Below are 12,222 nucleotides of genomic sequence, written 5' to 3' on the forward strand. Positions count from 1 at the left end.
ATTAGTTGAGATGTTCCCCTAGGTGTTTATTTTTAGCATTACACAAATTTACCAGTCTTTTGTTGTCCCTGTCCAATTTTTTTTTAAATGTGTTGCTGGCATTAAATTCAAAATGGGCATGTATTTTTCAAAAAACAATATAATCTCTCAGCTTGAACATTTTATATGTTGCCTTTGTAACTTTCAATTAAATATAAGGTTTAAATAATTTGTACATAATAATTTGCACATCATTGGATTCTGTTTTTTATTTTCATTTTGCAGTGTTCCAACTTTTTGGAAATGAGGTTGTATATGAAAAGTCAAATTAACATTTTTCGGGGTGCTAACAGCGGTGCTGAAAAATGCTGCACATGGCATATGGGCTGTAAGCTTGACTTGGTGTTCACAGCACAGGAACTGGTATTTCAGTAAGCACATACTTTAGACACAGTGTAAAACAACTATAAGTGGATTTACCATTTAAAAACACAGCTATCTAGTTTATTTGAAATATGGACTGAAAGCAACATTGCCTCCAGACTCTGGAAATGACGTTAAGGTTACACTCATCACTGCCTATTTCCACCGACACTCTTAGTGCACTTGTGTGTCTTCATAGGATTTAAGTGCCTGAAACTCTTCCCACACTCTGAGCAGTAATATGGCTTCTCTCCTGTGTGAATGCGCTGGTGCTGTTGGAGAGTACTCTGTAAAGTAAAATCTTTTCCACATTCTGAGCAGTGATGTGGCTTTTCTCCCGTGTGAATGAGCTGGTGTTTTCGGAGAGTACTCTGTTGATTAAATCTTCTCCCACACTCTGAGCAGTGATACGGCTTCTCTCCTGTGTGAATGCGCTGGTGTTTTTGGAGTGTACTCTGTTGATTAAAACTCTTCCCACATTCTGAGCAGTGATATGGCTTCTCTCCTGTATGAATGCGCTGGTGTTTTTGGAAAGTACTCTGTAGAGTAAAACTCTTCCCACACTCTGAGCAGTAATATGGCTTCTCTCCTGTGTGAATGCGCTGGTGTGTTTTGAGATTACTCTGTACAGTAAAACTCTTCCCACACTCTGAGCAGTGATACGGCTTCTCTCCTGTGTGAATGAGCTGGTGCTGTTGGAGATTACTCAGTTGATTAAAACTCTTGCCACACTCTGTGCAATGATATGGCTTTTCTCCAGTGTGAATGCGCTGGTGTTGCTGGAGAGCACTCTGCTGAGCAAAACTCTTCCCACACTCTGAGCAATGATGTGGTTTAATTCCTGTGTGAATGCGCTGGTGTTGTTTGAGGTGAGTCTCTTGACTGAAGCTCTTCCCACACTCTGAGCAGTGATATGGCTTCTCTCCTGTGTGAATGCGCTGGTGTCGTTGGAAATAACTATAATGAATAAAACTTTTTCCACACTCTGAGCAGTAGTGAGTTCTCTTCTTGCTGCGTTTCTGTGTTTGTCTGTGAGATGTGCTCTTGTGCAGGGGACCAGATGACATTTGCTGAGTACTGGAGCTTCTTCTGGACATAGTTTTATGTTTTATCTGTTTCAGCAGCTTAACATTACTCTTGCTGTAATGTTCTGATGTGTTTGAAGATGCAAATTTGTTGAAATTGTGAAAGTGGTCACTAGGAGCAGGAGAAGTCTTGAAGCAGGATGTCATTTATTTCTAGAAGAAGAAAATAAAGAAAATCTGAACTTAGTCAATAAAAAGCAACAAAAGTAGTCTGACCTAAATCATGAATGCCCTACTTACATCAACTGGCACAAAGTAAAATGAAACAACAGTTTCCATCTGATGTTTTAAAGCCCACCACCTAATTACCCATCCTCTGCAAACGGACATATTTAAACTCATTCCAGGCTTTCGTTTTTCTGTAATTGGTTAAACAGTAAAACTGTGCATTAAAGAATTAAATAGAATATAAAATCAATGCATTATTGAGATATAAAATATATGTTAGGTATCTAATACAGTTTTGTCATAGTGTAGTATAAAGCCAATGGCAAATAAGAATGGTCAAGACGGTCAAAAAACTGATGCAATTTTTTTTTATTATTCTTAGTGCTTCTTGTGAATGGCTACTTTGCAAATGCAATGTGGTGGGACTTTGGTTAAAGCCTAGTTCATCTGGAAAAAAAAGACTGGGTTTCACAGTGTTATTTTGATGTACGTTTCGAACAGTTTGTGTTGTCTCCATTGGTTGGCTAGGCTCTGATGGACTAGATTTTCTGGCCCATACTGATAACCGTCCTGATGGAAAGTAAATGTGTCATGTTGTAAGTGGATGGAGATGTTAAGTTGAGGTGCACTTTGATTTTGTTATTTCAGTAGCTTTTAGAGTCTGTGCTCCTCATATGCCCTGAAAGAGGTTAGTTGTCTTCTAGTTAGTTTGTTCTGCATTTCTGAGCCATATGGTTGTTTTTTAAATTTGCATATGTTGAACGTATACCTATGGTGTTAATGAGATTGATGACTGTGCCACTTTCAGAGTTGAATAACTTTGTACTTACTGTTTATCTAATGCTATGTGGTGTGTTTTAGCTACTTTCGTGCCTAAAACAATCAGTGTTCATACAGCTCCAATGTCTAAATCCACCTAACGGTTCTTACATTCATCTCCCAAACACTGACAGTATCACTGGACTAGATAAACTCATACTTCTTGTAGCAACGTGATGAGATTTAGTACAGTGATTCTCAAACTGTGGGTTGCGACTAAAATATGTCTATTTTGAATATTCCTGGTCATTCAACAATGAAGTTTTTTGTAAGTTGTGGATAAATTATAGACATTTGGGTTTTGGAATGGTTTAAGAATCAGAACACAAGGCATTTAGCTGGAATGGGACTGCTACATACCAACAGTCAGCGGTAACAAAACAAAAAACAAACAAAAAAAAAAACAGTAGTTTCATTTCAAGCGCTGCTGAAATTAGCTAAATCATTCTGACTAAATGAAAGTTGTGCTGTAGATTCAGTTTTAACTGGTGAGAGTTAACTGTGTCACTGTAGGTTTCAACTCTGGTCCTGGAGCCACTGCTCCCCACAGTTTCAGGAATTTACTGTCCTCATCACACCTGATCTCGCTCAACAGCTAATTATCGAGCTGCAAAAGGTGTGTTGGGGCAGTGAATACCTGAAACTGTGTAGGTCAGTGGCTCCCTAGGACTAGAGTTGAAAACCACTGGACTATGGTACACAAAAGTACAATGTGGCTCCACCGAGAAGTCAAAGCACATAAACTGTCTGGAACTGAAAAATGAACAGCATCCATCTCTTGACTGGAAACGCATATAAAAAGTACATTCTATGGTTAAATTCAACTATTTTAATCGAAATGTTGTAGTGATGTCATTTTATCTGTTTAAGTCTGTTTACTGTTTATATGTTAGTCTAATAGACAAAAAAACTGCTGTATTATCTACAAAATCAAATTACACATTCTTAGATGCCCCTCTTATGATGCTGTATTAAAATGTCTTTGTTCATGCATGTCATAAGTATGAATTCAAAATATTATAAATATTAAGGAATGAGCCTCTTTTTTTTCTCCGCAATGCTTTTTCCACCTCCAAATGATGTAGCACGTAAACTTCTCCTATGGTGATACTACTTTCCTCATGCGCTTGTAGTGTATACAGTACAATACATTTCCCCTTAGTACTGAATTCTCCTATATATGTAGGACTATAGAACAATACTATGAAATTAGTCTGCTTGAATGTTCATTTCTCAATACTGCTTCATAATTCCCATCTGGATATATTTTAATGAACAAGTTGTATTGGCATGGCTCGTAAAACCTGGATTTACACCTGTCCGCAAGGCACCTTTTACTGTGTGAATGCTTGGTTAAACTTGTGTAGCGTTATTCTTTCTCTGTACTATTTTGTAACTTTTGTCTTTCACTGTAATAGTGAATTTAAAACACCCAATTTTTTCATAATGTATTTTGAAACATGAAAAGTCTGTGAAAAAGGGTAGAAGTGAGTGTCATTTTTTAATTAATCTTTTTTTTTGTTTGTTTTTGAGCAGGCTGCCTGAAAATACATTTCCACAGCTCACAATACCATTTTGCAATTTACAAGTAACATTTTAAATGAACCTAAGCTGGTGTATTTGGTAAGAGTGTTCAGTGTATTGGACTGGTGAAAGGTTTGGGGAGAGAGTCCACTCACTCAGGAAGACAGCAATATCAATGCAAAAAAATGGAAACGCTTCCAGTTGTAGAATCATAGCAGCAACATCAAACAAGCCTAGCAACACATTTACATTTTTAGACCTCAGCTTCTGAATGAAAAACTAATTTACTTTAGAATATTTTAGCGAAGTCTGCTGAGCTAAGATAAACCATTTGTACTTTTGTCAAGCATTCACAGATAAAGCAGTGTTAGCTTAGTTATTACAAACCTACCTCAAAGCCTACCTCAGTTTGTGTGTTCTGTTTCTTTTGAGACTGTACCTAGTCTTAATGCGCTGGGGTGTTTTTGTTAACTCCATTGTACCAAACTCATACCAAATCGTGATGTCCAAACCACGGCGTGAACCAAACCGTGACTTCTGTGAACCGTTATACCCCTAGTCGGTTACCACGTAACTGTCAGCTACTGTGTAACCGAAGACAAATTTCTTGTATGTGCAAAAACATTAGGCCAGGTAAGCCTGATTCTTATTCTGATTCATCTATTACCTAAGGTTGATTTCAAATAAATACTTTATGCCTTTATATATAACCTGTAGGTCCATATAAATTCATTTTTATTTAGCTCTTAACACATTTTAGCTAACACGGATTGTACTACCATGAAACAACACAATACCCTGTAAAACTGCATTGCCTCTTGGTCTCTTCTGATTATCAATCTTGAGTCTGCCGTGGAGATTACTCCCTTTTTGCTGTAATGAAATATGCATAGTATTAAGACACCCCTGTATCATATTGAATTGAATAAAATTTTACATTTTATGTATTGTTATATGCCTAGTAGTCCTTTCTGTGTGGAGTTTGCATGTTCCCCCTGTGTCTGCATGGGTTTCCTCCGGGTTCTCTGGTTTCCTCTCACAGTCCAAAGACATGCAGTCAGGCCAACTGGATATGCTAAATTGCCCCTAGGTGTGAGTGTGGGTGTGAATGTATATATCTGTCTGTCTGTCTGCCCTGCGATGGACTGGTGACCTGTCCAGGGTGTATCCTGCCTTCCACCCAATGACTGCTGGGATAGGCTCCTGCGACCCAGAAGGATAAGCGGCTTAGAAGATGTGTGTGTGTGTGTGTGTATGCCTAGAAAGGAAGATAATGTGGGAGATTATGTAATAATTGTGAGAGGTCTAGCATAGACAACAACTATCTGATCATGAAAAAAAATCCTATACATTACATTCCTAAATCAAAGATTCACAATATCAATTTTACTAAGTTAGCCTGCTACAGAGATATAAGACCTATTATTCTTTTCATACTGATGTGTTAACAAGTTTTCCTTTTGCATGTTTGCCACTCAAAACATCCTCCCAACCATTTTTTTTTATCTCAAACAACAAGACTGTTAACAATAAATTTGTATATAAATCACTGAAGTGCAGTTCACTGTTTAGACCACAAAGGTCTGCAGGAAGAATTATTTCATTGTGAATATTACTACCTGTCTCATCACACTCTATTCACACTCATGGTGTCTGGCAAGAGAGTGAAAGATCAAGGAGCACTAGTTTTCAGGAAATTTATTAAACTAGAGGTTTTCAGTCCTGGAGACGCAACACTATATACAGTTTTATGCTGTCCTTTATCTAGCACACCTCGTTCATGAAAATAAACAGAGCATGTTGTTCCCAGGACTGGGATTGGGAATATCTGAACTAGGCTATCAAGCTACTGAATGGCTCTCACACACTACACCGCCCTCTTTAGTACACCTCAAACACCCACCATAGACACTCCTACCAGCTCTTAATCTACCTGCCATTGACCAGCCACCCCTATCCAGACATTAACACCTCTTAGGAAGTACTTCATATTGGTTTAGAATAAACTGTGATTTTCCCACTACATTTGTACACATACCTATACAGTTATACTCACCTTGGATAATGTTTGAACATATATCAGTCACTATTTATACATTAATTACAGCTACACGTTTGATACGGCATGACCTCGTTTTACACATTGTTTAAGTGAATGGTTGAAGATCTGCTTTATGTGTGCACAAAACTAGTCATGCAAAAATATGACTCATCCTAACAGTCTGAATGAAGCTACTTCTTCATTTGACAATGAAGGAGTTGACTTAATAACAATGGCACAACAAAGGACAAAGCATATGAGACAAGCCAACAATCATAAAGTCTTGATCTAAAGGACATGTCTTTGATATCTTTGGAACTAACTTGGCAAATAAATCATAAACAAACTGCTCCACGTTTACCAAACCCTACTAGGAAAACTTTATCAACCGAATATTCAGGCTCATCAGCTCACATCACTCAGCCACGTTTGAATGAAGCTGCTTCTGTGTTGGATAAAGCTTTTAAACCAATCAAATCTTAATTTCAAAACTCAAATGTGTCTCCAGCTGTTCGTTTCAGGGTGAATGAAGAACAGTGAGTGTTAAAGTGTCGGACAGCTTCCTACCTTCAATAGCTCAGCTCTTGCTTCTGTTCCTCCAGCAACACTGTATGAGCGAGGAAGAACGGTCGGCTGAACACAACACAACCTTCTGCTTCTCCGCTTTAGAGCAGTTGGAAAAAGTCATAGTTACAGAAATAGCGCCACCACCTAACCCGAACCGGCTTCACACTGAAACCGGCTCTGGCGCGACCACGGCAACAGGAAATGACACACGTATTCAGTCAAGTCCCGCCTCTAGAGCTCTGATTGGGTAATAGCAAGGGCTCAACTATAGGCTTACAATTTGAGGGGTTAAACTCACCACAAGAATTTCAACCTGATAATGCATCAGTTTTAATGGTTATAATATGGTTACAGAAGAAAACTGCACTCAGGTGATATAGGAGGGTATATTAAGTTCAACTGTGGTCAGTTATTTCTCCTGAGCTTGATAGTGAGAAGTTGTAGATATGCTTTTTTACTTTATTTGAATATTATATTTATTAAAAACTCTCCATGTATGTCAACACTGCATTACAGAAGTGAAACGAGCTCAATTAATGAAAAAGACTTGCAATGTGTTTCTAAGCTCTTCTGTCTCACTACTTGTCTCACTCCCTCCTTTAATAGAGCTTTTCTCACCTCATGTCTGTCAATCTCAGCCTCTTGTGTCTACCTGCTTTCTATTCTGATGTCTGTCACAAAAACATAAATTTATATTTGACATAAACACAGATCTAACATCATGGACAGATCTAACATCAGGAACTCTGGGTCTAAGCTGGATCTGTCGCACCCTGTGTTATATAAAAATGTTCAGAACCCGATATGTTTTGTCCTGTGAACATTTTTCTCTTGAATATCACTGGATTCTCTGAATTACAAGGTCATTAAAGAACCTTAATACTAACTCCTACATGCAAGCTAATGCTACTACGCATCAATATGAATATGTCTTTGGCAATGAAGTGGGGGTTTTGCTTTGCACAGCTGTCCAGTCTGAAAGCAGTTTTTTCAGAGCTATTTCTTGATCTTTCAGATCTCGCTGACTTTCATTTATGAATGTCATTTCAGACAGTATTCAGATTTCTTTTATATTCTTCTCTCGCTTTGTAAGAATCAATTATCTTTAGTTTCAGATCCTCAATCTGCTGTTTAGATAAGCCCTTTGCTATGAAGTGTAAGCACCCTACAAGGTTTGAAACCTAACATAATGTATTGTGCTCTGAAATTGTCTACATGTCTTGGATTAAATCCTAATGAGTTAAATAAGCTCTGATATCTTCCAAAAAAGACAAAAAAAAAATCATATTTTGTTTCCTTACTGACCTTGTAAAGCAGAGGATCCAGTAACATTTTGCAAAAACCGGTACATAGGATAAAATGCATCAAGTTTGGATTCATCTTGTTTAACACAGCGATGCTGGTGATATTGTAGCGTAGTGCAATTGGTGTGTGAGAAGAGTTCACCAGGAACTTGTGGTTCACACTCATTGTTATGTGCCTTTTTCTGCTGTTTATTCAATAAAAAGAGCTTTTCTAGGCAGAATAATGGCTTCCTAGGTTGAATAATATGACTATTATTCAGGACATGAATCAGGTAAACTCTCCTCTCCAAGTTTGATGCCAGCAAATAACAAAAAGGTGTGGGTGAAGTATAGCTGTTTACTGCATTATTAACACCAACAAGCAACAGTGTTTACAAGCTGCAGCTGGGAAAAGATAACCACATTTCACAAACTCGCAGCAGCAGCCTCTGTGGATACCAGTCCAGTCCAGACGATATATGGGTGAGATGGCACACTCCTCATAGGTGCACATCATTTAACAATGATTATCTAGTCTCTCAGTTAAGGTTTATTTACAACTCTGGACTAATGCAAAGTGGAAATTAATTGATTAAAAATTGAATTTAAAATGTTGATTAGCTGGGCACACTGGGCAATATGGATGCACATGTCTCAGTAAATAATAACCATCATTATTCAGCCGAACCATAGTATAAATAGTATTTTACAGTTAAAAGATGCATAAAAGGAAATCTGGGGGAGCCTGTTTGACTGGGCCTAAGGCAACTGTTAATAAAAAATAATAATAGTGTTTTCTATCATTTTAAATATTGCTTGTTTGTACTTCATTCTGTTCTTTGTAGGTCTCCTTATTCTTAGACTGACCAATGAAGCAAACTATTTTAGAGGATTATAGTGGGAGCACTGGGGTTTCAGGTGTGATTATGTGGCAACTGCAAATGGTTTACATGTTTACATGGCTCATGGGTCAGGCAACATTCTCACCTTTTTTACCTCTTACTTGTATTATACCCAGTCTGTCCTACACTGTTAGAAATAAAGGTACTGTGCAGGTACATTTTTCATTTATCAAGGTACAAACAATGTAAATGTACCCTCAAAGGTACAAGGTGGTTTTAGGATGTATTTGTACTATTTAATGACACAAAGTTTTAAGACAGAACAATAAAATAAATAGCATGGAGACAAGACAGGGTGTGTGGAGTCAATACATCTTAGAAATTATAATTTCAAAGGCTTGTGGTACAATTATGTTCCCTGACTAAAGCTACTAAGATGTACCCTTGATGGTACCCCCCCCCAGTGACAAGAAGGGTGCTGCCCTAGTAACAGTTTTGTATTTGTATTTCTGACATTGTACCAGACACTGCAGTGGCCAGTGGTACAGGTGTTGGAACTGGATATTTCCATCATTGTAAGACTGGGTGAAAGGTGACCATTTGGGGACATTTAAGGCCTTTGGCCTCACTGAGAGCGACTCTTGCTAAAGTCATTCGGATGTGCACAATGCATGCATTTTTGTTGAGTGAACCTTACCAGTGACATTGTTATGTTCCTGAACCATTATAATTGTTTTAATTTGTAATGATGATTCAATATGTGTATGCAATGATTTATGTAGATTGTCTACATTACATATAATTTATTTATTATTACTTATAATTCCTAAAGCCTGACACTTTCACAGGAAGGCGCAGAAATGTAGAAGAAGCAGTTCAAATGTAAAACCCTGAGGGTATCATCAGCTGTTTTGTCTTGGCAGTATGTGTGATCATAAATAAAGGTTGATGTGCAGGTAGCTTCAACGATCCATGAGGTATCATCAAGTTCTGCATTCTCTGACATGATTTTCTTCCCTTCCATGAATTGTCTCTGCTATTTCTGTCAGCTTCTTAAGTATAGCAGAATGATGCACGCGCACAACAAGTCAGTTGAATCAGTTAATGCATCTCTTTTTGCAGCCACTGCATCTATTCCTCAATGGACTGTTATACATAACACATTTTTTATCAATATATTGAGGAATTATAGTTTGTATTGGCACTATATTAGTACATTCTTAATCAAACTTTCACATTACTCATATGACTTAATATTTTCTGAATTACAGTGTTAAATATAATACTGCATGTTTCTTTTGTTAAAAGAGTTTTATTTGTTAAATGTTTACTCATTAAGAAATCAAGTAAATAATCAGCTTAACTCCTCCTCTGCAAATCTTCAGGAGTGTAAGTACATGAAATAAAACACAAATAGTTATTCATTCACAGTGGACACATTTATGCCGAAGTATTCATCAGCTTATAGTTGAAATGCACCTCATAATATCAGTTTTTATCCTCTATATGTAAAACAGTGGACAACAGAATGAACTGAATATTAAAATAAGAAAACAGTGTTGTCAGTTAGTTTATTATCCAATTGGTCTGAAACTCAATCAGGAATCATTACTCCCACACTACTAAACTGTCTCTCCCAACTATTGATTCCAACAGCAACAGAATTTGCAAACTAGAGGTTTGACTAAGAAAGTCAACCAGCCAAGAGAATTGGGGCCAAAATTGGATACAATTCATGGAGCACACCCCAGGCTTTAGTGATGTTCTCTCACATCATCCCACTCCCTGTAGCCCCTTCACCCCTCTTTCTTCATTCATTTTTTTTCTCTTCATCCCTCCCTCATTCATCTTCATCCCTCTGTCATCCATCCTAGCCTCTCTCTCCTCCATCCTTCTGCCTCATTCCAAGTCATCCTGCTCATCTGCTGCCAGTTCCGTTAGATCCTCCCACTGCCAACTCAATTTTTATCTTCTCCATCGCTCCCTCGCTGTTGCCACCTTACAACTCCATGCCTTCTTTGGTCCCGTTTGACTTGTGACTTTACCCTCTTGTCCCATTAAGCCCTTTAACTAACTAAACAACCATTCATATTGTCAACATATCACTCGTCTTGTGTTGTTCTCATATCTAATGCCCTCTCTATGTCTAACACAACCTTTGACCATCCAGCACTGACCTGAGGAGCATGGGTTCCTCTGTTAAGCCTTGGTTCATCTGGAAGTTTTTTCCTAATACCCCTGGGAGTTTTTCCTTTCTACTGTCACCCTCAGCTTGGTCACCAGAGCTTTAGACCCAGACGTACAGCCACGTACAACAACATCATCGTCAAGCTATTAAATTGAATAATATTCATCTTCTCTACCCATTGTCTTTTTTCCACCCTGATCTTACAACCCTAATAGTAACACACTGCTTTCACCTCCACATTCATCTCATTAGGATGCACATGAGGGACACTATCTTTGTTGGCTGACACCGTGTTCAGTTGGGTCTGAACCAGTCAAAGTCTTTATTATAATAGTTTTGATTTGTAATGATGAATCGGCGATTGTGTATGTAGAATGTCTACTTTTATATATTTTATATATTACATTTTATAATCTATTCTACATTTAAAATTCACAGTGTGGTCTTTTCTTTTTGTTTCTGGGGTATATCTCTTGACAGAAATGATGAATGGGTGTTTTTTATACATTTCTAAATTTTTATCTTACTCATGCTGTGGTAAATTACCGAACACTGCCAACAAGCAGCCTTTATACATGTCTATCTCAAATCAGACCTTGTGAATCTACAAGAAAACCTCTTATAACAATTTAAAATAAAGATCTTTATTCAGACTTTTAAAATTTGAATTTTGAAATGGGTCTTCAAACAACATATTTGTATGATGTAGTTAAAAAAACAACATGTGGTGTCGACAGAGCTTGTGCTCAGATTAGTGTAGCTGTGAAATACAGTTTTGTGCTGGAGCTTCATTCATTTAATCTCATTTAGAAAACATAAATGTGTGAGAAATGGCACTTTGGACCCCTAAGTGTTAGGGCTATATGGCCCTCCAAACGGAGGTTTTTCAGAGACACACTCCAAACAGTGTTATGCGGAAAAAAAAAGAAAAACCGGCAAGATGGCTGCGTGAGCGACCAAAGGCACCCACAAATATAAGTATTTTCTTCGTTAAAAAATTACGATAACCATTGTATTATCTTAGTTTAATGTCATTTCAATGTATTATGCTCGTTTTCTTCGTAACAAGCACAAAAAATCGCTAAAAGTATGCTAATGTATGCTAATTAGCTAGCTAGCTAATTTTCCCGTTCCACCTTAAATAGTCCAGCAGTATTGACGCCGGAAGCGCCACTATGTATCTGCTGCACCATTTAAGGTGGAACGGGAAAATTCGTACAAGAACCTGGTGAATAGCTGACTTCGTATCACCAAAGAATTAGCGGTTGGCGATAATAAATGATTGTCTTATTCCCCCTCTTTG

General features: G+C 37.7%; 1 protein-coding gene across 2 annotated transcripts in view; it reads right to left on the reverse strand.

The window, feature by feature from the left end:
- Nucleotides 1-6,755, reverse strand: part of LOC118827255 (zinc finger protein 239-like) — a 76,772-nt gene extending 70,017 nt beyond the window's left edge. The window contains exons 1-3 of one of the 2 annotated variants that reach the window (XM_036598545.1): nt 6,607-6,755; nt 4,796-4,871; nt 295-1,640 (exon numbers count right to left, since the gene is read on the reverse strand). In XM_036598545.1, coding sequence (XP_036454438.1) covers nt 552-1,634 — 1,083 coding nt within the window. In that variant the 5' untranslated portion in view covers nt 1,635-1,640; nt 4,796-4,871; nt 6,607-6,755 and the 3' untranslated portion in view covers nt 295-551. Of the gene's footprint in view, nt 1-294; nt 1,641-4,795; nt 4,872-6,606 lie in introns of those variants that run through there. The other variant, XM_036598546.1, reaches the window with a different exon arrangement.
- Between the last annotated feature and the right edge of the window lie 5,467 nt (nt 6,756-12,222).

The sequence above is a fragment of the Colossoma macropomum genome, unplaced genomic scaffold (assembly GCF_904425465.1).
Source record: "Colossoma macropomum unplaced genomic scaffold, Colossoma_macropomum, whole genome shotgun sequence".
Classification (NCBI taxonomy): Eukaryota; Metazoa; Chordata; class Actinopteri; order Characiformes; family Serrasalmidae; genus Colossoma; species Colossoma macropomum.